At 53.7% G+C, this 25,006-nt stretch overlaps 1 protein-coding gene across 1 annotated transcript in view; it reads right to left on the bottom strand.

Moving 5' to 3' along the window:
* Positions 1-2,217: 2,217 nt before the first annotated feature.
* The window catches only part of LOC135461202 (protein Wiz-like), a gene marked incomplete at its 3' end in the record, with an annotated part of 36,750 nt that continues 13,961 nt past the window's right edge, over positions 2,218-25,006 (bottom strand). Inside the window, exons 3-4 of the mRNA XM_064738194.1 lie at positions 5,280-7,588; positions 2,218-2,748 (exon numbers count right to left, since the gene is read on the bottom strand). Coding sequence (XP_064594264.1) covers positions 2,218-2,748; positions 5,280-7,588 — 2,840 coding nt within the window. The remainder of the gene's footprint in view (positions 2,749-5,279; positions 7,589-25,006) is intronic.

The following is a 25,006-nucleotide window of genomic DNA, read 5'->3' as shown; positions in this document are numbered from 1 at the left end:
ATCCCAAAACCCAAACCCAAATCGATCCCAAAATCCCCAAATTTATCCCAAAAATCCCAAAAATCTGACTCCAAAAACTCATCCCAAAACCCCAAAATCCCCAAAACCACCCCAATCCTCCCCCCACTGAATTTTGACCTTTTTCCAACAAAAATCCCCAAAATCTGATTCCAAAAACTCATCCCAAAACCCAAACTCCAAATTCATCCCAACAGTGGCAACTCAAACTCAAAATCCATCCCAAAACCCCACAAAACCACCAAATTTATCCCAAAAAATCTCCAAAAATTCATTCCAAAACCCAGACCCCAAATGGATCCCCAAACCCCCAAAACTACAAAATTTATCACAAAAAATCCCCAAAATTTGGCTCCAAAAACTCATCTCAAAACTCGAACCCCAAACTGATCCCAAACCACCCAAAACCTCCAAATTTATCCCAAAAATCCCCAAAATCCAAAGTCCTGGATGAGATCCCTGAGGACACCAAGCTCCTCCTTGAGCCCAAAATCCCAAATTTATCCTAAAACCCCAAAACTGCAAAATTTATCCCAAAGATCCTCAAAATCTGATGCCAAAAACTCATCCCAAAACCCCCCCAAACCCACCAAATTTATCCCAAAAAATCCCTAAAATCCATCACCAAAAACTCATCCCAAAAATCCCAAACCCCAAATGGATCCCAAAACCACCCAACCTCCATCTCACTGAATTCCCGACTCTTTTCCAACAAAAATCCTCAAAATCCAATGCCAAAAACTCATCCCAAAAATCCACCCCAAAACCACCAAATTTATCCCAAAAAATCCCTAAAATCCATCACCAAAACCTCATCCCAAAACCCAAACCCCAAAACAAAACCCAAACTCCAAATTCATCCCAACAGTGGCAACTCAAACTCAAAATCCATCCCAAAACCACCAAAAACCACCAAATTTATCCCAAAAAATCCATCACCAAAAACTCATCCCAGAGCCCAAACTCCAAATTCATTCTAAAAACCCCAAAATCCCAATTTTTTCCATTTTTGGGGTCTCTCACCGTCCCTGTAGGGCTGCAGGGCCTCGTCCCCCCAGGGCAGCGGGAACGGCGCCGATTTGGGCAGATCCCAAAAATTCCAAACCCAAATGGATCCCAAAAACACCAAAACCACCAAAATCTCCATCCCAATCTCCATCCTGGGTTGATGCCACTGAATTTTGATGCTCTTCCAACAAAAATCCCCAAAATCCGATGCCAAAAACTCATCCCAAAACCCAAACTCCAAATTCATCCCAACAGTGGCAACTCAAACTCAAAATCCATCCTAAAACCACCAAAAACCACCAAATTTATCCCAAAAAATCTCCAAAAATTCATTCCAAAACCCAGACCCCAAATGGATCCCCAAACCCCCAAAACTACAAAATTTATCACAAAAAAATCCCTAAAATTTGGCTCCAAAAACTCATCTCAAAACCCAAACCCCAGATGGATTCCAAAACACCCAAAACCTCCAAATTTATCCCAAAAATCCCCAAATTCCAAAGCCCTGGATGAGATCCCTGAGGACACCAAGCTCCTCCTTGAGCCCAAAATCCCAAATTTATCCTAAAACCCCAAAACCACCGAATTTATCCCAAAAATCCTCAAAATCTGGTGCCAAAAACTCATCCCAAAAATCGATCCCAAACCCACCAAATTTATCCCAAAAAATCCCTAAAATCCATCACCAAAAACTCATCCCAAAAATCCCAAACCCCAAATGGATCCCAAAACCACCCCAACCTCCATCCCATAGAATTCCCGACCCTTTTCCAACAAAAATCCTCAAACTCCAATGCCAAAAACTCATCCCAAAAATCCATCCCAAAACCACCAAATTTATCCCAAAAAATCCCTAAAATCCATCACCAAAACCTCATCCCAAAACCCAAACCCCAAAACAAAACCCAAACTCCGAATTCATCCCTAAAGTGGCAACCCAAACCCAAAATCCATCACAAAACACCCAAAACCACCAAATTTATCCCAAAAAATCTCCAAAAATTCATTCCAAAACCCAGACCCCAAATGGATCCCTAACCCTAACCCTAACCCAAACCCCAAAACTACAAAATTTATCACAAAAAATCCCCAAATTTGGCTCTAAAAACTCATCCCAAAACCCAAACTCCAAATTCATCCCAAACCCACCCCAAAATCCCAAATTTTTTTGCCATTTTTTGGGTCTCTCACCGTCCCTGTAGGGCTGCAGGGCCTCGTCCCCCCAGGGCAGCGGGAACGGCGCCGATTTGGGCAGATCCCGGTGGAGATCCCGGTGGAGATCCTGGTGGAGATCCTGATGGAAATCATGGTGAAGATCTTGGTGGAGATCATGATGGACACCATGGTGGAGATCATGTTGGAGATCATGTTGGAGATCATGGTGGACACTGTGGTGGAGATCTCGTTGGAGATCCTGGTGGAGCTCCCCGTGGTGGAGATCCTGGTGGACACCGTGGTGGAGCTCCCCGTGGTGGAGCTGCTCGCGGTGGAGCTCCCGTCCCGGCGAGGGCGCCATGGCGCGGAGCAGCGCCGCGCGCTCGGGGGCCGTGGCCAGCAGCTCCTTGAGGATGTGGATGGGCGACACCGTCAGCTCCCAGTTGGTGATGCCGAAGTCGCGCAGGTGCGCCCGGGCGTGGCTCGACAGCCCCGCCCTTGTGTCGAAGCCGGCGCCGCAGAACTCGCAGCGCATCAGGCTGAACGTGCCCGGGTCGAAGTTGGCCACTGAAAAGGAGGAGAGGTGGGATCAGGGCCACCAGGAACCACCAGGAACACAAAAAACCCCACCCAGAAATGCCAAAAAACCACCAAAATCCACCCCATCAGGCTGAACGTGCCCGGGTCAAAGTTGGCCACTGAAAGGAGGAGAGGTCATGGGTGGGATCAGGGAACCATCAGGAACCACCAGGAACCCAAAAAACCCCACCCAGAAATGCCAAAAAACCACCAAAATCCACCCCATCAGGCTGAAGGTGCCCGGGTCGAAGTTGGCCGCTGAAAAGGAGGAGGAGTGGTGATGGGTGGGATCAGGGCCACCAAAAACCATCAGGAACACAAAAATCACAAAAAAACCCACCTGGAGCCCAAAAAACCCAAGAAGGAACCCAAAAAGCCCACCCAGAAACACCAAAAAACCACCAAAATTCACCCCATCAGGCTGAACGTGCCCGGGTCAAAGTTGGCCACTGCAAGGGAGGAAGAGTGGTCATGGGTGGGATCAGGGAACCACCAGGAACCACCAGGAACACAAAAATCACAAAAAAACCCACCTGGAACCCAAAAAACCCCACCCAGAAACACCAAAAAAACCCCAAAAATACCCCCAAAATCCACCCCATCAGGCTGAACGTGCCCGGGTCAAAGTTGGCCACTGCAAGGGAGGAGAGGTGGGATCAGGGCCACCAAAAACCATCAGGAACCCAAAAACCCCAAAAAAACCCCAAAAAAACACCAAAAAACCCCCAAAATCCACCCCATCAGGCTGAACGTGCCCGGGTCAAAGCTGGCCACTGCAGGGAGGAAGAGTGGTCATGGGTGGGATCAGGGCCACCAAAAACCACCCCAGGACCATCAAAACCCACCAGGAACCCAAAAACCAACACAAGTCCAAAAAATCCCACTCAAAACCACCAAAAAGCCCCAAAAATACCCCCAAAATTCACCCCATCAGGCTGAACGTGCCCGGGTCAAAGTTGGCCACTGCAGGGAGGAGAGGTGGGATCAGGGCCACCAGGAACCACCAGGAACACAAAAACCCCAAAAAAACCACCTGGAACCCAAAAAACCCCACCCAGAAACACCAAAAACCCCAAAATCCACCTCAGGGCAGATGTCCAGGATGGTTTGTAGCCACCAAAACCTCATGTTAGATATCCAGGTGGGTTTGTGGCCATGAAGACCACCAAGACTCATGGTCAGATGTCCAGGTGGGTTTGTGACCACCAGGACCACCAAAACCTCGTGTCAGATATCCAGGATGGTTTGTGACCACCAGGGTGACCAAAACCTCAGGTGGGTTTGTGGCCACCAGGACCACCAAGACCTGTGGTCAGATGTCCAGGTGGGTTTGTGGCCATGAACGCCACCAACACCTCTGGTCAGATGTCCAGGATGGTTTGTAGCCACCAAAACCTCCTGTTAGATATCCAGGTGGGTTTGTAGCCACCAGGACCACCAAGACTCATGGTCAGATGTCCAGGTGGGTTTGTAGCCATGAAGACCACCAACACCTCAGGTCAGATGTCCAGGATGGTTTGTGGCCACCAAAACCTCTGGTCAGATGTCCAGGTGGGTTCGTGGCCATGAAGACCACCAAGATTCATGGTCAGATGTCCAGGATGGTTTGTAGCCACCAGGACCACCAAAACCTCGTGTCAGATGTCCAGGATGGTTTGTGGCCACCAGGGTGACCAAAACCTCAAGTGGGTTTGTAGCCACCAGGGCCACCAAGACCTGTGGTCAGATGTCCAGGTGGGTTTGTAGCCACCAAAACCTCACGTTAGATATCCAGGTGGGTTTGTGGCCATGAAGGCCACCAAGACTTCTGGTCAGATGTCCAGGTGGGTTTGTGGCCATGAAGGCCACCAAGACTCATGGTCAGATGTCCAGGTGGGTTTGTGGCCATGAAGACCACCAAGACCTCTGGTCAGATGTCCAGGTGGGTTTGTGACCACCAGGGCCACCAACACCTCAGGTCAGATGTCCAGGTGGGTTTGTGACCACCAGCACCACCAACACCTCAGGTCAGATGTCCAGGTGGGTTTGTGACCACCAGGACCACCAAAACCTCGTGTCAAATATCCAGGATGGTTTGTGGCCACCAGGGTGACCAAAACCTCAGGTGGGTTTGTAGCCACCAGGATCACCGAGACCTGCGGTCAGATTTCCAGGTAGGTTTGTGGCCATGAAGACCACCAAGAGTTCAGGTCAGATGTCCAGAATGGTTTGTGGCCACCAAGACCTCATGTGAGATATCCAGGTGGGTTTGTGGCCACCAGGGCCACCAACACCTCAGGTCAGATGTCCAGGTGGGTTTGTAGCCACCAAAACCTCAGGTCAGATGTCCAGGTGGGTTTGTAGCCACCAACACCTCAGGTCAGATGTCCAGGTGGGTTTGTGACCACCAGCACCACCAACACCTCCGGCCCTTTAACCCCCCCAAACCCCAGATCCCACCCTGCAGGTCCCCAAGGTTGGATGGGAGCAGAAGACCTCCCTGCTGCACCTCCCAGCGCCAGGAATTTGGTACAAACTACCTTTTTTCTTCTTCTTCTGGAAGGAGAACTTCTGCTCGATGGCCTTGACCTCCTCGGCGGAGATGAAGTGCCGCACGTTGTAGCTGACGCCGACGCGGTTGAGGTGGCCGCGCACGTGGTTGGCCAGGCCGATGCCGTTGTGGAAGCGGTCGGGGCAGTAGGGACATTTCCTCTCCTCGTTCTTCAGCATGGTGGCCTCCGAGCCCAGCAGCTCCTCCAGCTCCAGGGGACCCTCCAGGGGGGTGTCCAGCAGCAGAACGTCCAAGGGCAGAGGAGGCTCCTCCAGCAGGAACTCTCCCCCTCGTGCTGCTGCTGGTGGTGGTGGTGGTGGTGGTGGTGGGAGAAGCTTCTTCTTGAGGGGCTTCCCCCGCGCCCTCTTGGCCGCCCTGGGGTGGGCGCTCATCTCCTCCAGGAGCACCACGGGCACCGTCATCCTCAGCTGCTGCCGCTGCTCCTCCGAGGCCACCGCGGGGTCCGTGGCCCTCAGGGTGGCCCTGAAGGTTCTCTTGAGCTCCAGCGCGGCCTGGGGGACCGTGATGGTGGTGGCGGTGGTGGTGGCGGTGGTGGCCCTGCTGTCCCCCAGCTCCATGTCCTCCACGGCCCAGCCGTGCCGCAGCTCCTGGTGGCCCTGCAGGTGTTGGGCGGCCGCTCTCTTCCGCAGCTGCTGCAGCGCCGAGTGCGAGAAGCTCCTGGGCGGGGAGAACCCGGCCAAGGCCAAGCCTTGGTGGGAGAGCGGCGCCGCCTTCCTGGCGTGGTGGAAGCCGTGCAGCTCCTTCCTGGCGGCTCCGTGGTCGCTCTTGTCCAGCCTGGGGTGGCCAAAGGCGGCCGGGGCGGGCTCGTAGACGGAAGAAGCTCCCGGCAGGAGGAATCCCCGCTCGGTTTTGCCGAAGGCCTCGGCGTCGGCGAAGCGGCCGGGCCGGCCGGGGCTGTAGGAGCCACGGGAGGTGCCGGGCTGCTCGGGGTCCTCCTCGAAGCCCTCGTGCTGCCAGGCCAAGTGCGAGTGGGCGTACCTCAGGTGCTCCTGGAGGATGTGCTCGCTGGGCGCCGGGAAGCCGCAGAGCACGCAGGCGCTCGGAGCTTTGCCGGATGGCGCCGGCGCCGCCGAGGGCAGCTCCTCGCTCTGGAAGGGTTTGTAGAGAGCGTCCCCGAAGGCGCCGGAGCTCCTCGAGGCGCTCTCCTTCCTCTCCTTGACGTGCATCTTGGCGTGCTGCACGAAGATCTTGGACGAGTTGGTGCCGAAGACGCACTTGGGGCACTGCAGCCGCGCCTCGCGCCCCTCGTCCGGGAACTCGTTCAGCTTCTGGATCTCCTCGATGATCTTCTCGCGGGACTCCTGGTGGCGCCGGCGGTGCCGCTCCAGCGCCGCGGCCTCGGCGAAGGCCCAGCCGCACTCTCCGCAGCAGAAGCGGCGGGCGGGCGCGGCGTCGGCGCCGCTGCGGCTGTGCTGCAGCACGTGCTCCAGCAGGTGCTCCTTGCGGCGGAAGTAGATGCTGCACTCGACGCAGGTGAACACGCTCGGCGCGCTCCCCTCCCGCTCGGCCTCCTCGTCCTTGGCGGGCTCCTCCAGCAGCACCAACGGCCGCACCTCGGCCGCCTCCGGCAGCAGCAGCCGCTCCACCGCGTCCTCGGCGTTCACCGTCCACGACTGCTTGGCCACCACCACGTCCGGCTCGGGCAGCGTCCACTCGGCCGCGGGCTCCGGCTCCGATCTCCTCCGGCCGCTCTCCGAGGCTTTGGCTTTGGCTCTGCGCGCCGCCGGCGCCGATTCGCGGCCCGAGGCCGAGCCGGGAGCGGCCGGTGCCGGCTGCGGGTCCTGGAAGGACGGGCTGGGGCTCCTGGAGATCCACTCCAGCCGCTGGACGCCGCCGAGCCCTTCCGGGTGCTTTGGTTCCTTCTGGGGGTGCTTCTCCTCCGGGGACGGTGCCTCGGCCCGGTGACCATTGTCCGGTGGCCCGAGCCGGTGGCCATCGTCCGGCGGCTCGGCCCGGTGGCCGCTGTCCGGTGGCTCGGCCCAGTCCGGTGGCTCGGCCCAGTCCGTTGGCTCGACCCGGTGGCCATCGTCCGGTGGTTCGGCCCAGCGGCCGCTGTCCGGTGGCCCAAGCCGGTGGCCATCTGGTGGCCCAAGCCAGTGGCCGCTGTCCGGAGTCTGGGGCCGGTGGCCGGCGCTGCCCGGTGAGTGGCCGGGGCCGGGCCGGGGCTCTAAAGTGCTTTGGTCGGTGCCGTGGGCCGGGCGCGCGCCCCAGGACACGGCCACGGGCAGCGGGCGGAACAGCGCCCGCGGGAACGGCGGCTGATCCTCGGGAGCCGGGCTGCAAGGGAATTTTGGGGTGAAAAATGAGATTTTGGGGAACGCTGAGGTTTGCTGGGGGTGGGGTTGAAGGGTTTGTGGGGGATTCCCGAAAATTTGGGATGGACACAAATCCCACCCTGCCATGGCTGGAGGAGCCTTTGGGAACTGCAGGTGGGGCTGGAAGGGAATTTTGGGGTGAAAAACGGGGGTTTGGGGAAATGTCGAGGTTTGCTGGGAGTGGGGTTGAAGGGTTTGTGGGGGATTCCTGAAAATTTGGGATGGACACAAATCCCACCCTGCCATGGCTGGAAGAACCTTTGGGAATTCCAGGTGTCCTCATTTGTGGGGCTGGAAGGGAATTTTGGGGTGAAAAACGGGGGTTTGGGGAAATGTCGAGGTTTGCTGGGGGTGGGGTTGAAGGGTTTGGGGGGATTCCCAAAAATTTGGGATGGACACAAATCCCATCCCTCGCCATGGTCCTCGGGAGCCTTTCGACTGCAGTGTGGGGTGGAAGGGAATTTTGGGGTGAAAAACGGGGGATTGGGAAATAGCAGTTTGATGGAGGGGTTGAAGGGTATGGGGATTCCAAAAATTGGGATGGACACAAATCCAGCATGGACAGAGGAACTTGGGATTCCAGTGTCCTATTGTGGGGCTGGAAGGAATTTGGGATGAAAAAGGGATTGGGAAATGCGAGTTGCCGGAGGGGTAAGGGTTGGGGGATCCAAAAATTGGGATGGACAAAAACCAATCCAGCGGAATGGCATGGAAATCCAATGGGAATCAGGTCCCATTTGTGGGGCTGGAAGGGAAATTTGGGTGAAAAACGGGATTTGGGAAAAGACTGATGGATCCAGGGACTGGATGGATCCAAAGGGAACTGGGATGGATCCAAAGGAACTGGGATGGATCCAGGGGGAACTGGGATGGATCCAAAGGGAACTGGGATGGATCCAGGGGGAACTGGGATGGATCCAGGGGGAACTGGGATGGATCCAGGGACTGGATGGCCTGGGAACTGGATGGCTCCAGGGACTGGATGGATCCAAAGGGATGGGATGGATTCCAGGGGAACTGGCATGGCCAGGGAACTGGGATGGCATCCAGGGCTGCCATGGCATGGCTGGGTGACACTGGAGGATCCAGGGGCCCTGGCATGGACCTGGATCCAGGGTGCCTGGATGGCCGGTGAACTGGAATGGCTCCAGGGTGCCCTGGCATGGCCTGGGTGGGACTGGCATCCCTCCAGGGTGCCCTGGCATGGCCTGGGTGACACTGGAATGGCTCCAGGGTGCCCTGGCATGGCCTGGGTGGGACTGGCATCCCTCCAGGGTGCCCTGGCATGGCCTGGGTGACACTGGCATGCTCCAGGGTGCCTGGCATGGCCTGGGTGACACTGGCATCCCCAGGGTGCCCTGGCATGGCCTGGTGACACTGGCATCCCCCCAGGGTGCCCTGGCATGGCCTGGGTGACACTGGCATCCTCCAGGGTGCCCTGGCATGGCCTGGGTGACACTGGCATCCTCCAGGGTGCCCTGGCATGGCCTGGGTGACACTGGCATCCCTCCAGGGCACCGTGGCATGGCCTGGGTGACACTGGCATCGCTCCAGGGTGCCCTGGCATGGCCTGGATGACACTGGCATCCCTCCATGGTGCCCTGGCATGGCCTGGGTGACACTGGAATGGCTCCAGGGTGCCCTGGCATGGCCTGGGTGGGACTGGCATCGCTCCAGGGTGCCCTGGCATGGCCTGGGTGGGACTGGGATCCCTCCGGGGTGCCCTGGCATGGCCTGGGTGACACTGGAATCGCCCCAGGTGCCCTGGTGACCGCGGACCGTCTCGGGGTCCCTGGCCAGGCCTGCGTGCATGAGCCCCCGGGGACCTGGCTCCGGGGGGACTGGCATCGGCTCCCCGGAGCCACTGGAGGGACGGTGCAGGAAGCGCTGGGGATGCCTGGAATGGCCTGGGTGACAATGCACCCCCCGGGTGAACCTGGCATCCTGGGTGCCATGGGAATCCCCCTCAGGGGAGGCATGCCTGGGTGACACTCAGGCTCTGGGGTGGCCTGGCAGGGCCTGGGGACACTGGCCCTGCCAGGTGCCCTGGTAGGCTGAATCCTGGCAAAACCTGCCCTGGGTGGCCTGGACATCCTGGGCCCTCGTCCCTCGACTGACCCGAGGCGATCCGTGAAACCTCGCCTGGGGCCGGGACGGCATTCCGGAAGGGCGGGTGGGATTCAGGGAAAACACGGGACGGGGTGGAAGGGAGAAATCCTGGGAAAACCTCAGCCGGGGCGGGAGGGAAATCCTGGGAAAACCTCGGCCCTGGGGTGGCCGGGAGGGAATTCCCGGGAAAACCTCGGCCCTGGGGATGGAAATCCTGGGAAAACCTCGGGCAGGAGGGAATTCCAGGGAAAACCTCGGCCCTGGGGTGGCTGGGAGGGAAATCCTGGGAAAACCTCGAGCGGGAGGGAATTCCAGGGAAAACCTCGGCCCTGGGGTGGCCAAGGGAGAAATCCCGGGAAAACCTCATGGCGGCGGGAGATTCCGGGAAAACCTCGCCCTGGGGTGGCCGGGAGGGAAATTCCTGGGAAAACCTCGAGGGGAGGGAATATCCTTGGAAAACCTCGGCCCTGGGGTGGCCAGGAGGGAAATCCTGGGAAAACCTCGAGCGGAGGGAATTCCCTGGAAAACCTCGGGCCCTGGAGTGGCCGGGAGGAAATCCTGGGAAAAACCCTTGGCCCTGGGGTGGCCAAGGGAGAAATCCCGGGAAAACCTCGGCCCTGGGGTGGCTGGGAGGGAAATCCCGGGAAAACCTCGAGCGGGAGGGAATTCCCGGGAAAACCTCGGCTGGGAGGGAATTCCTGGGAAAACCTCGGCCCTGGGGTGGCCAGGAGGAATCCTGGGAAAACCTCGGCCTGGGTGCGGGAGGAATTCCGGGAAAACCAGCTGAGCGGGAGGGAATCCCGGAAAACCTCGGCCCTGGGGAGGCCGGGAGGGAATTCCCTGGGAAAACTTCGGCCCTGGGGTGGCAGGGAGGAAATCCGGGAAACCTCGGCTGGTGGTGGGGAATTCCAGGGAAAACCTCGGGTGGGAGGGAATTCCCGGGAAAACCTCGAGCGGGAGGGAATTCCAGGGAAAACCTCGGCCCTGGGGTGGCTGGGAGGGAATTCCAGGGAAAACCTCGGCCCTGGGGACGGAAATCCTGGGAAAACCTCGGCCCTGGGGTGGCCGGGAACGCTCCCAGAGCCGGGCCTGGCACAGCTGAGCCCGGATTAGCGCCGGATTTGCCAGCCCGGCTCGGGGAGGGAGCAGCATCCCAGGGATAATCGCTGCTAAGGAGGTTACCGGGAAAGCTGCCGGAGATCCCGTTATCCCTGCTCTGGGGAGAGCTCCAGCACGGAGACACAGGCCCAAAAATCCCCATTTCACATCCCAAAAATCCACATTCCACATCCCAAAAATCCACATTCCACATCCCAAAAATCCCCATTTCACATCTGAAAAATCCCCATTCCACAACCCAAAAATCCACATTCCACATCCACAAAATCTCTGCTCCACATTCCCAAAAATCCCCATTCCACATCCCAAAAATCCCCATTCCACAACCCAAAAATCCCCATTCCACATCCACAAAATCCCCGCTCCACATTCCCAAAAATCCACATTCCACATTCCCAAAAATCCCCATCCCACATTCCCAAAAATCCCCACTCCACATTCCCAAAAATCCCCATCCCACATTCCCAAAAATCCCCATTTCACATCCCAAAAATCCCTGCTCCACATTCCCTAAAATCCCCACTCCACATTCCCAAAAATCCACATTCCACATCCACAAAATCCCTGCTCCACATTCCCAAAAATCCACATTCCCTAAAATCCCCACTCCACATTCCCAAAAATCCCCATATCACATCCCAAAAATCCCTGCTCTGTGATCCAAGAATCCCTTTTCCACATTCCCAAAAATCTCTATTCCACATTCCCAAAAATCCCCGCTCCACATTCCCAAAATCCCCGTTCCACATTCCCAAAAATCCCTGCTCTGTGATCCCATCGAGATGGAACCACAAAAAATGGGGAACAACCCCAACATTCCCAAAATCCCAGAGTTTAACCCCAACATTCCCAAAATCCCGGAGTTTAACCCCAACATTCCCAAATCCCAGAGTTTAACCCCAACATTCCCAAATCCCAGAGTTTAACCCCAACTCTCCCAAAATCCCGGAGTTTAACCTCAAACCCAACAATGGCCCCCAAAATTCCCACCCAGTGGCCGGGAGGGCGGCTGGGTGGTCACCGGTGAGTTGGCTCCAACTCAATCCATCCAAACCAAACTCAACCAAACCCAAACCAAATCCAACCAAACCCAAACCAAACTCAACTCAACCCAACCCAACGAACAGGAACTCAACCCAACCCAAACCAAATCCAACCAAACCCAACCCAACCCAACCCAAACCAAATCCAACCCAACCCAACCCAAACCAAATCCAACCAAACCCAACCCAAGCCAACTCCAACCAAACCCAACCTAACCCAACTCAACCCAAACCCAACCTAACCCAACTCAATGAAAATGAACCCAAACCAACTCAATCAAAACCCAACACAACAAAAACGAAAATGAACCCAAACCAACTCATCCAAACACAACTCAATCCATCCAAAGCCAACCCAACTGAACTCAATGAAAACGAACCCAAACCAACTCAATCAAAACCCAACACAACAAAACCCAACTCAACAAAAACGAAAATGAACCCAAACCAACTCATCCAAAGCCAACTCAACTCAATGAAAACAAACCCAAACCAACTCAACCAAATTCAACTCGATCCATCCAAAGCCAACTCAGCCAAACCCAACCCAACAAAACTCCACCCAACTCAATGAAAACAAACCCAAACCAACTCAACCAAACCCAACCAAACCAAACTCAACAAAATGAACCCAAACCAACTCAACCAAACCAAACCCAACCCAACTCAACCCAACCCAACAAAAATGATCCCAACCTAACCCAACCCAACTCCACAAAATGAACCCAACTCAACCCATCCAAACCAAATCCAACACAATCCAACAAAACTCAAACCAAACCAACTCAACCAAACCCAACCTAAACCAAATCCAGCTCAATAAAGTTCATCCCAACCAAATCAAACTCAAATCAATCCCAACTCAACCCAACAAAACCCAACCAAACCCAACCTAACCCAACTCAACTCAAACCAACCCAAACCAACTCAACTAAACCCAACTCAATCCATCCAAACCAAACCCAACTCAACCCAACCCAACTCCACAAAATGAACCCAAACCAACTCAACCCATCCAAATCAAATCCAACACAATCCAACAAAGCTCAAACCAACCCAACTCAACCCAACTCAATGAAAACGAATCCAAACCAACTCAAGCAAACCCAACTCAATCCATCCAAACCAAACCCAACTCAACCCAACCCAACAAAAATTATCCCAACCCAACCTAACCCAACTCAACCCATCCAAACCAAATCCAACACAATCCAACAAAACTCAAACCAAACCAACTCAACCAAACCCAACCTAAACCAAATCCAGCTCAATAAAGTTCATCCCAACCAAATCAAACTCAAATCAATCCCAACTCAACCCAACAAAACCCAACCAAACCCAACCTAACCCAACTCAACTCAACCCAACCCAATGAAAACAAACCCAAACCAACTCAACAAAACCCAACTCAATCCATCCAAACCCAACTCAACCCAACCTAACCCAACCCAGCTCCACAAAATGAACCCAAACCAACTCAACTAAACCCAACTCAATCCATCCAAACCAAACCCAACTCAACCCAACCCAACAAAAATTATCCCAACCCAACCTAACCCAACCCAACTCCACAAAATGAACCCAAACCAACTCAACCAAACCCAACTCAACCCATCCAAACCAAATCCAACACAATCCAACAAAGCTCAAACCAACCCAACTCAACCCAACTCAATGAAAACGAATCCAAACCAACTCAACCAAACCCAACCTAAACCAAATCCAGCTCAATAAAGTTCATCCCAACCAAATCAAACTCAAATCAATCCCAACTCAACCCAACAAAACCCAAACCAATCCAACCCAACCTAACTAAACCAAATCAACTCAACCCAACCCCACCCCAGGGATTCCTCCATGGACGGCGCGGATTCGGGGTCGTTCCCAGCACCCCAAGGAATTCCAAGATGGGAATTTTCAGCCATGGAATAATTAAGGTTGGAAAAGAAGAATCCTGGAGTGGTTACGGTTGGAAGAGACCTCCAAGGTCAAGCCCAACCCTCACCGGTCACCCAGGATCACGAGATGCCCAAAATTTAGGAATTTCTGGTTCCTGGCACCGTCGGAGACGTTTGGATCCCCAAAATCCCTCTGGGAATGTGGGGAAGTGGGAATTCCATCCCTCACATCCTCGTCTGGCCCCAAATCCATCCAACGGCCCCTAAAATCCATCCAACCGCCCCAAATTTGGCTCTTCCAGCTCCAAGGGCCACCCAGGGCGGGTCCAACCCCACCGTTGGGCAGCCAAAGGTGCCCGGGGTCGGTAACGCCGATGTTCCTGGGGAACGAGCACGATAGAAGGAGAAAAACATGGAAATTCCACCAAAAAAGGGGAAAATGGGAGCTCCTCCCTCTCCAATCCACCCGAAATAAATTTCTAAGGAATGTTGGGATGGACTCAGATCCACGGGATTGTGCTGGAATGTCCCCACTGGAGAGGAGCCATGGGAGCTCCGGTGACATCATGGAATTGATCCCAAATAAACCCCAAAATGTCCCCATCAGAGCAGATCCATGGGAGATCTGGTGGTGCCATCATGGATTGATCTGAAACGAGCTCTGGAATGTTCCCCTTGAAGCAGATCCATGGGAGATCAGGGGACATCATGGAATGATCCCAAATAAACCCCAAAATGTCCCAATTCGAGCAGAACCATGGGAGATCTGGTGGTGACATCACGGAAATGATCCCAAACCAGCTCTGGAATGTCCCCATTGGAGAAGATCCACAGAAGATCTGGTGGTGCCATCATGGATTGATCCGAAATGAGCTCTGGAATGTTCCCCTCGAAGCAGATCCATGGGAGATCAGGGGACATCACAGAATGATCCCAAACAAACCCCAAAATGTCCCCACTGGAGAAGATCCATGGGAGATCTGGTGGTGACATCACGGAATGATCCCAAACGAGCTCTGGAATGTCCCCATTGGAGAAGATCCACAGAAGATCTGGTGGTGACATCATGGATTAATCTGAAACGAGCTCTGGAATGTTCCCCTCGAAGCAGATCCATGGGAGAGGTGGTGACATCATGGAATGATCCCAAATAAACCCCAAAATGTCCCCATTGGAGCAGATCCATGGGAGATCTGGTGGTGCCATCATGGAAATGATCCCAAACCAGCTCTGGAATGTCCCCATTGGAGACACGGATCCATGGGAGAGGTGGTGACATCATGGAATGATCCCAAATAAACCCCAAAATGTCCCAATTCGAGCAGAACCATGGGAGATCTGGTGGTGACATCACAGAACTGATCCCAAACCAGCTCTGGAATGTCCCCATCGGAGAAGATCCATGGTAGATGTGGCGGTGACATCATGGAATTGATCCCAAATAAACCCTGGACTGTCCCCTCGAAGATCCATGGGAGATCTGGTGGTGCCACCATGGATTGATCCGAAATGAGCTCTGGAATGTCCCCATTGGAGACACGGATCCATGGGAGATGTGGTGACATCACAAAATGATCCCAAATAAACTCCAAAATGTCCCAATTCGAGCAGAACCAGGGGAGATCTGGTGGTGCCATCATGGAATGATCCCAAATGAGCTCTGGAATGTTCCCCTCGAAGCAGATCCATGGGAGATGTGGTGACATCAAGGAATGATCCCAAACAAACCCCAAAATGTCCCAATTCGAGCAGAACCATGGGAGATCTGGTGGTGCCATCATGGATTGATCCGAAATGAGCTCTGGAATGTCCCCATTGGAGACACAAATCCATGGGAGATCTGTGCCATCATGGATTGATCTGAAATGAGCTCTGGAATGTTCCCCTTGAAGCAGATCCATGGGAGGTGGTGACATCACGGAATGATCCCAAACAAACCCCAAAATGACCTCTCTGGAGAGGATCCACAGAAGATCTGGTGGTGACACCACAGAGCTGATCCCACACCAGCTCTGGAATGTTCCTGGGACGATCAATGCCGGCCAAATCCTCCCGAGCTCCGATTTTGGAGGGAATCCATGGAAAAAAGGAGGAGGTTCCTCATCCCACCGCTCACCAGGGGCCGGAAAAATCCCTCAGGGGCCGAATCCAACCCGGCTGGGATCCAGGCCACGGCTCCCTCTGACATTCCTGGGACAATCCGACCCTTCCAGAACTTTCCAGGTGCCCCAAATCCCCCCAAAAACGCCCCCAAAGCTCCGAGGGATTCGTCCCTGCCGGGTTCCTGTTCCCGGAGCAGCTGCTCCGCTGCCTTTCCAAGAAAAGGGGCCCCGGCTGGGGCCGGCTCCGGGAGCAGCGGCCGCGCCCGGCGGGGCTGGAAAACATTCCAGGAAAATTTGGGATGTCCCCAAAGGGGCCCGGAGGCACCTCGGGGCCGAGGAGAAACATCTCGGGAGGGAGAAATCCGCAGGGAAATGGAGATTTGTGGAGTTGGGAGATTCCACAGAGGGAGGAAATGATGTCCCGATGTTGTCCCAAATCCCAGAAAAATTCTAGGAAAAAGTTTTGGATGGAGGGGAGGGGAAAGGAGGAGGATGGAGGGCTGAAAATTCCAAAATTCCAGGGGAATCCCGGGAATTGGGAGATTTGGGAATCTCAGCAGCTCACGGCAGCCGGGAGGCAGCGACAGCGAAGGGAAAAACAAACTCAAAAATCCCTGGAAAGCTGAAAAATCAGGAAAAAAATCCAACCCGGGTGAGGTTTGGCACCTGCAGCTCCCGGGGAAGAAAAGGCGGCGCAGACAGAAAAGCTCCTGGAAAAATTCCTGGAAAAGTTCCTGGAAAAGTTCCTGGAAAAGCTCCTGGAAAAATCCCAGCGGTGCCAGCGAGGCGGGAAAGGCCCGAACCGGAGGAGTTTTGCCCCAAATCTGCGGGGGAGGATTCCCAGGGAAGGTTTGTGCCGGCGGCACCGGAGCCGCCGCAGATCCAGGGGAGATTTTCCAGGGGAAATTGGGGATGAGAGAACTGAGGGGGGATCCTGGGATCCAGGATGGGATCCCAAATTCCAGGACGCAACCCCGAGCTCCAGGACACGATCCCAAACCCCAGGATGGGATTTTGGGATCCAGGAAATTCCAGGACACTTTGGGATACAATCCCAAATTCCAGGACAGGATCCCAAAACCCAGGACATGATCCCAAACTCCAGCACACGATCCCAAACTCCAGGATGGGATCCTGGGATCCAGGACGTGATCCCAAATTCCAGCACATGATCCCAAATTCCCAGCACTGATCCCAAACCCCAGCTCATGATCCCAAACCCCAGCTCTGATCCCAAACCCCAGCCTGATCCCAAACCCCAGCACTGATCCCAAACCCCAGCTCAGGATCCCAAACCCCAGCTCAGGATCCCAAACCCCAGCTCTGATCCCAAACCCCAGCTCAGGATCCCAAACCCCAGCACAGGATCCCAAACCCCAGCCCAGGACCCCAAACCCCAGCTCTGATCCCAAACCCCAGCACTGATCCCAAACCCCAGCTCAGGATCCCAAACCCCAGCACAGGATCCCAAACCCCAGCTCAGGATCCCAAACCCCAGCACTGATCCCAAACCCCAGCTCAGGATCCCAAACCCCAGCACACGATCCCAAACCCCAGCACTGATCCCAAACCCCAGCTCTGATCCCAAACCCCAGCTCAGGATCCCAAACCCCAGCTCAGGATCCCAAACCCCAGCTCAGGATCCCAAACCCCAGCACTGATCCCAAACCCCAGCACGGATCCCAAACCCCAGCTCAGGATCCCAAACCCCAGCTCAGGATCCCAAACCCCAGCTCAGGATCCCAAACCCCAGCACTGATCCCAAACCCCAGCTCTGATCCCAAACCCCAGCTCAGGATCCCAAACCCAGCTCAGGATCCCAAACCCCAGCACTGATCCCAAACCCCAGCACTGATCCCAAACCCCAGCTCAGGATCCCAAACCCAGCTCTGATCCCAAACCCCAGCACTGATCCCAAACCCCAGCTCAGGATCCCAAACCCCAGCTCAGGATCCCAAACCCCAGCTCAGGATCCCAAACCCCAGCACTGATCCCAAACCCCAGCTCTGATCCCAAACCCCAGCTCAGGATCCCAAACCCCAGCACTGATCCCAAACCCAGCTCTGATCCCAAACCCCAGCACAGGATCCCAAACCCCAGCACTGATCCCAAACCCCAGCACTGATCCCAAACCCCAGCACTGATCCCAAACCCCAGCACTGATCCCAAACCCCAGCTCAGGATCCCAAACCCCAGCACTGATCCCAAACCCCAGCTCAGGATCCCAAACCCAGCACTGATCCCAAACCCCAGCTCAGGATCCCAAACCCCAGCTCAGGATCCCAAACCCCAGCACTGATCCCAAACCCCAGCACTGATCCCAAACCCCAGCTCAGGATCCCAAACCCCAGCTCAGGATCCCAACCCCAGCACTGATCCCAAACCCCAGCACTGATCCCAAACCCCAGCTCAGGATCCCAAACCCCAGCACTGATCCCAAACCCAGCACTGATCCCAAACCCCAGCACTGATCCCAAACCCCAGCTCAGGATCCCAAACCCCAGCACTGATCCCAAACCCCAGCACTGATCCCAAACCCAGCTCAGGATCCCAAACCCCAGCTCAGGATCCCAAACCCCAGCACTGATCCCAAACCCCAGCTCAGGATCCCAAACCCCAGCTCTGATCCCAAACCCCAGCTCAGGATCCCAAACCCCAGCTCAGGATCCCAAACCCCAGCACTGATCCCAAACCCCAGCACTGATCCCAAACCCCAGCTCAGGATCCCAAACCCCAGCTCAGGATCCCAAACCCCAGCACTGATCCCAAACCCCAGCTCAGGATCCCAAACCCCAGCTCTGATCCCAAACCCCAGCTCTGTTCCCAAACCCCAGCACTGATCCCAAACCCCAGCACTGATCCCAAACCCCAGCACTGATCCCAAACCCCAGCACTGATCCCAAACCCCAGCTCAGGATCCCAAACCCCAGCTCTGATCCCAAACCCCAGCTCAGGATCCCAAACCCCAGCACTGATCCCAAACCCCAGCACTGATCCCAAACCCCAGCTCAGGATCCCAAACCCCAGCTCAGGATCCCAAACCCCAGCTCAGGATCCCAAACCCCAGCACTGATCCCAAACCCCAGCTCAGGATCCCAAACCCCAGCACTGATCCCAAACCCCAGCACTGATCCCAAACCCCAGCTCTGATCCCAAACCCCAGCACTGATCCCAAACCCCAGCACTGATCCCAAACCCCAGCTCAGGATCCCAAACCCCAGCTCAGGATCCCAAACCCCAGCTCAGGATCCCAAACCCCAGCTCTGATCCCAAACCCCAGCACTGATCCCAAACCCCAGCACTGATCCCAAACCCAGCTCAGGATCCCAAACCCAGCTCTGATCCCAAACCCCAGCTCAGGATCCCAAACCCCAGCTCAGGATCCCAACCCCCAGCACTGATCCCAAACCCCAGCACTGATCCCAAACCCCAGCTCAGGATCCCAAACCCCAGCTCAGGATCCCAAACCCAGCTCAGGATCCCAAACCCCAGCACTGATCCCAAACCCAGCTCAGGATCCCAAACCCCAGCACTGATCCCAAACCCAGCTCAGGATCCCAAACCCCAGCTCTGATCCCAAACCCCAGCACTGATCCCAAACCCCAGCTCAGGATCCCAAACCCCAGCACTGATCCCAAACCCCAGCTCAGGATCCCAAACCCCAGCTCAGGATCCCAAACCCCAGCTCAGGATCCCAAACCCCAGCACTGATCCCAAACCCCAGCTCTGATCCCAAACCCCAGCTCAGGATCCCAAACCCCAGCTCAGGATCCCAAACCCCAGCACTGATCCCAAACCCCAGCACTGATCCCAAACCCCAGCTCTGATCCCAAACCCCAGCTCTGATCCCAAACCCCAGCTCTGATCCCAAACCCCAGCACTGATCCCAAACCCCAGCACTGATCCCAAACCCCAGCACTGATCCCAAACCCCAGCTCTGATCCCAAACCCCAGCTCAGGATCCCAAACTCACCCAAAACCCAGGATTTTACAGCCCAAAATCCAGGATTTTACGGCCCAAAAATCAGGATTTTATGGCCCAAAATTTGGGATTTTAGTGCCCAAAAATGGGGATTTTATGGCCCCAAAACCTGGAATTTTAGGCCCCAAAACACAGGATTTTATGGCTCAAACCCCAGGATTTTATGACCCAAAATTCAGGATTTTACAGCCCAAAACCTGGGATTTTTGAACCCAAAATTCAGGATTTTACACCCCAAAACCAGGGATTTTATAGCCCAAAACCCAGGATTCTATGGCCCAAAAATTAGGATTTTAAAACCCAAAATTCAGGATTTTACAGCCCAAAACCTGGGATTTTTGAACCCAAAATTCAGGATTTTACACCCCAAAACCAGGGATTTTATAGCCCAAAACCCAGGATTCTATGGCTCAAAAATTAGGATTTTAAAACCCAAAATTCAGGATTTTATAGCCCAAAAATTGGAATTTTAGAACCCAAAATCAGGATTTTACACCCCAAAACCAGGGACTTTATAGCCCAAAACCCAGGATTCTATGGCCCAAAAATTAGGATTTTAAAACCCAAAATTCAGGATTTTATGGCCCAAAAATTGGAATTTTAGAACCCAAAATCAGGATTTTACACCCCAAAACCAGGGATTTTATAGCCCAAAACCCAGGATTCTATGGCCCAAAAATTAGGATTTTAAAACCCAAAATTCAGGATTTTACAGCCCAAAACCAGGGATTTTATAGCCCAAAACCCAGGATTCTATGGCTCAAAAATTAGGATTTTAAAACCCAAAATTCAGGATTTTACAGCCCAAAACCTGGGATTTTTGAACCCAAAATTCAGGATTTTACACCCCAAAACCAGGGATTTTATAGCCCAAAACCCAGGATTCTATGGCCAAAAAATGAGGATTTTATACCCCAAAACCAGGGATTTCATGGCTCAAACCCCAGGATTTTAAGACCCAAAATTCAGGATTTTATGACCCAAACCCCAGGATTTTAAGACTCAAAATTCAGGATTTTATGACCCAAAATTCAGGATTTTACGGCCCAAAATTTGGGATTTTACAGCCCAAAACCTGGGATTTTTGAACCCAAAATTCAGGATTTTACACCCCAAAACCAGGGATTTTATAGCCCAAAACCCAGGATTCTATGGCTCAAAAATTAGGATTTTAAAACCCAAAATTCAGGATTTTATGGCCCAAAAATTGGAATTTTAGAACCCCAAATCAGGATTTTACACCCCAAAACCAGGGATTTTATAGCCCAAAACCCAGGATTCTATGGCCAAAAAATGAGGATTTTATACCCCAAAACCAGGGATTTCATGGCTCAAACCCCAGGATTTTAAGACCCAAAATTCAGGATTTTATGACCCAAACCCCAGGATTGTAAGACTCAAAATTCAGGATTTTATGGCCCAAACCCCAGGATTTTATGACCCAAAATTCAGGATTTTATGGCCCAAAAATTGGAATTTTAGAACCCAAAATCAGGATTTTACACCCCAAAACCAGGGATTTTATAGCCCAAAATCCAGGATTTTATGGCCCAAAAATTAGGATTTTTAAACCCAAAATTCAGGATTTTACACCCCAAAACCAGGGATTTTATAGCCCAAAACCCAGGATTCTATGGCCAAAAAATGAGGATTTTATACCCCAAAACCAGGGATTTCATGGCTCAAAAATGGGGGTTTTTATGGCCCAAAAATTGGGAATTTTACACCCCAAAAATGGGGATTTTATGGCCCAAAATTTGGGATTTTATGGCCCAAAATTTGGGATTTTAGTGTCCTGTGGGAGTTAAACCCAGTCCTTGTCCTACTTTGGGAACTCCCAAACCTCTCCCAGCGTTTCCCTCACGGGTTTATTTTTAAACTGTGGCCCCGTTCTGGCTGGGGCTGGGAGGGATTTGGGATTTGGGATTTGGGATTTGGGATTTGGGGTTATTTGGGATCTTGCCTGTTATTTATAACCCCACACGGGGCCACAGCAGCTGCTCCCAAATTTTGGGATTTTTGAGCCACAAACGGCTCCGGACGCTGCTGAGCCCAAACGTGGGGGCAGCTTTGGGGTGGTTGTGGGGTCAGGGCACCCCCGGTGACCCCAAAGGGGGATTTGGGGTTCCCTGAAGGCCCAAAAATCTTTGGGAAGAGTTCCTGACCCCAAAAAGATTTGGGAAGAGTTACCAATCCCAAAAATCTTTGGGAAAAGTTCCCGACCCCAAAAAGATTTGGGAAGAGTTCCTGACCCCAAAAAGATTTGGGAAGAGTTCCCGACCCCAAAAATCTTTGGGAAGAGTTCCCGACCCCAAAAAGATTTGGGAAGAGTTCCTGACCCCAAAAATCTTTGGGAAAAGTTCCCGACCCCAAAAAGATTTGGGAAGAGTTCCCGACCCCAAAAAGATTTGGGAAGAGTTCCCGACCCCAAAAAGATTTGGGAAGAGTTCCCAACCCCAAAAAGATTTGGGAAGAGTTCCTGACCTCAAATACATTTGGGAAGAGTTCCCGACCCCAAACAGATTTGGGAAGAGTTCCCGACCCCAAAAATCTTTGGGAAGAGTTCCTGACCCCAAAAAGATTTGGGAAGAGTTCCCGACCCCAAAAAGATTTGGGAAGAGTTCCTGACCCCAAAAATCTTTGGGAAGAGTTCCCGACCCCAAATACATTTGGGAAGAGTTACGGACCCCAAACAGATTTGGGAAGAGTTCCCAACCCCAAAAATCTTTGGGAAGAGTTCCCAATTCCAAAAAGATTTGGGAAGAGTTCCAAATCCAACTTTGGGAAGAGTTCCTGACCCCAAAAAGATTTGGGAAAGTCCCAAAAGTCTTTGGGAAAAGCTGCTGATCCCAAAAATCTTTGGGAAGAGTTTCTGACCACAAAAACTTTGGGAAGAGTTCCAAATCCCAAAAAACTTCGGGAATGTTCCCAACCCCAAAAAAGATTTGGGAAGAGCTGCCAACCCTAAAAGTTTCTGGGGAAAAACTCCTGACCCCAAAAGTCTTTGGGAAGAGTTCCTGACCCCAAATAGATCTGGGAAGAGCTGCCAATCCCAAAAATCTTTGGGAAAAGTTCCTGACCCCAAACACGGCTCCAAACACCCCAAACATGACTTTGGTCATTCCCTGACCCCAAACACGGCTCCAAACACCCCCTGACCCCAAATACAGCTCTGGCCACCCCCAGGACCCCAAACCAGCTCCAAACACCCCCTGACCCTAAACCCAGCACCCCAAACCAGCTCCAGACACCCCAAACCCAGCCCCAAGCACCCCAAATTCAGCTCCAGCACCCCAAACCAGCTCCAAACACCCCCACGCCCTAAAACCGGCCCCAAGCACCCCAAATCCAGCTCCAAGCACCCCCATGACCCCAAACCCAGCTCCAGACACCCCAAATTCAGCTCCAAACACCCCCATGACCCCAAACCCAGCCCCAGGCACCCCAAACACCCCAAACCAGCTCCAAACACCCCAAATTCAGCTCCAAACACCCCAAACCAGCTCCAAACACCCCAAATTCAGCTCCAAACACCCCCATGGCCCCAAAACCAGCTCCAGACACCCCAAACCAGCTCCAGCACCTCCATGACCCCAAACCCGGCCCCAGGCACCCCAAACCTGCCCCAACGCCCCCATGACCCCGAGCACGGCCCCAACAGTCGCTGCCCACAGAACCCCCCAGGAGCCGGGGAGATAAGGGGAGATAAGGGGGGTGAGGGGCAGATAAGGGGGGTGAGGGGCAGATAAGGGGGGTGAGGGGCAGATAAGGGGGGTGAGGGGCAGATAAGGGGGGTGAGGGGCAGATAAGGGGGGTGAGGGGCGGATAAGGGGGGTGAGGGGCGGATAAGGGGGGTGAGGGGCGGATAAGGGGGGTGAGGGGCAGATAAGGGGGGGAGGGGCAGATAAGGGAGGTGAGGGGCAGATAAGGGGGTGAGGGCACCCAGGGTGAGCAGATAAGGGGACAAGGACAGGGACACACCCTGGTGACCCCACAGGGCAGCACCACCCCCTCCTCATTTCCTTGGGATTGACCCCAGAATGGGGAGAGGATGGAGAAAAGGAGATCCCAGAGAGAAATCCAGGAAAAAAATCCCAGAGAAGAGAGGAGGTCACCCCCAAAACACCCAAAACTACCCCAAAAGCCCCCCCAAACCACAAAACCTCCCCCAAAACCACCCCAGACACCCAAAACTCCCCCAACAACGTCACCAAGAGAACCAATAATGTCACCAAGAGTCAATGTTGACCAAGAGTCAACACCAACACCAAGACAGAGCCAACACCAGGAGAACCAAAATCATCAACAAGAGAACCAAAACCATCACCAGGAGAACCAACACCAAGAGAACCAGCACCATCTCCAACACAACCAACATCACCACCAACATCACCACCAACACAACTAACACCACTACCAAGAGAGCCAAGATCATCACCAAGAGAACCAACACCAACACAACCATCACCACCAACACAACCATCACCACCAACACTACCAACACAACCAACATCACCCCAACACAACCATCACCAAGAGAACCAACATCACCAACCCAACCACCACCACCACCAACACATCCAACACCACCAACACAACCATCACCAAGAGAACCAACACCCCAACACAACCAACACCATCACGAACATCACCCAACACAACCATCACATCACAGAACATCACCCAACACAACCAATCACCACCAACCACCATCATCACCAACAAACCATCACCACCGACACAACCAACACCACCGACACAACCAACACCCACACAACATACCCCAACAATCCATACACCAACAACCATCACCACCAACACAACCATCACCATACACAACCATCACAACACAACCATCACCATCACAACATCCAAGACCATCACCAACAGAATCACCACCAACACAACCACATCACCACACAACACAACCAACATCACCAAAAACCAATCACCAACAACACAACATCACACCAACACATCCAACACCACCAACACAACCATCACCAAGAGAACCAGCATCACCAACACAACCAACATCACCATCAAGAACATCAACCCCCAAAAACCAACACCAACAAAAAAACCAACATCACACCAACACAACCATCACCACCAACACAACCAACA

Source organism: Zonotrichia leucophrys, unplaced genomic scaffold, assembly GCF_028769735.1.
Source record: "Zonotrichia leucophrys gambelii isolate GWCS_2022_RI unplaced genomic scaffold, RI_Zleu_2.0 Scaffold_219_84121, whole genome shotgun sequence".
Classification (NCBI taxonomy): domain Eukaryota; kingdom Metazoa; phylum Chordata; class Aves; order Passeriformes; family Passerellidae; genus Zonotrichia; species Zonotrichia leucophrys.
The sequence above is the reverse complement of the archived record's forward strand: the minus strand, read 5'-3'. Positions and strand labels throughout refer to the sequence as shown.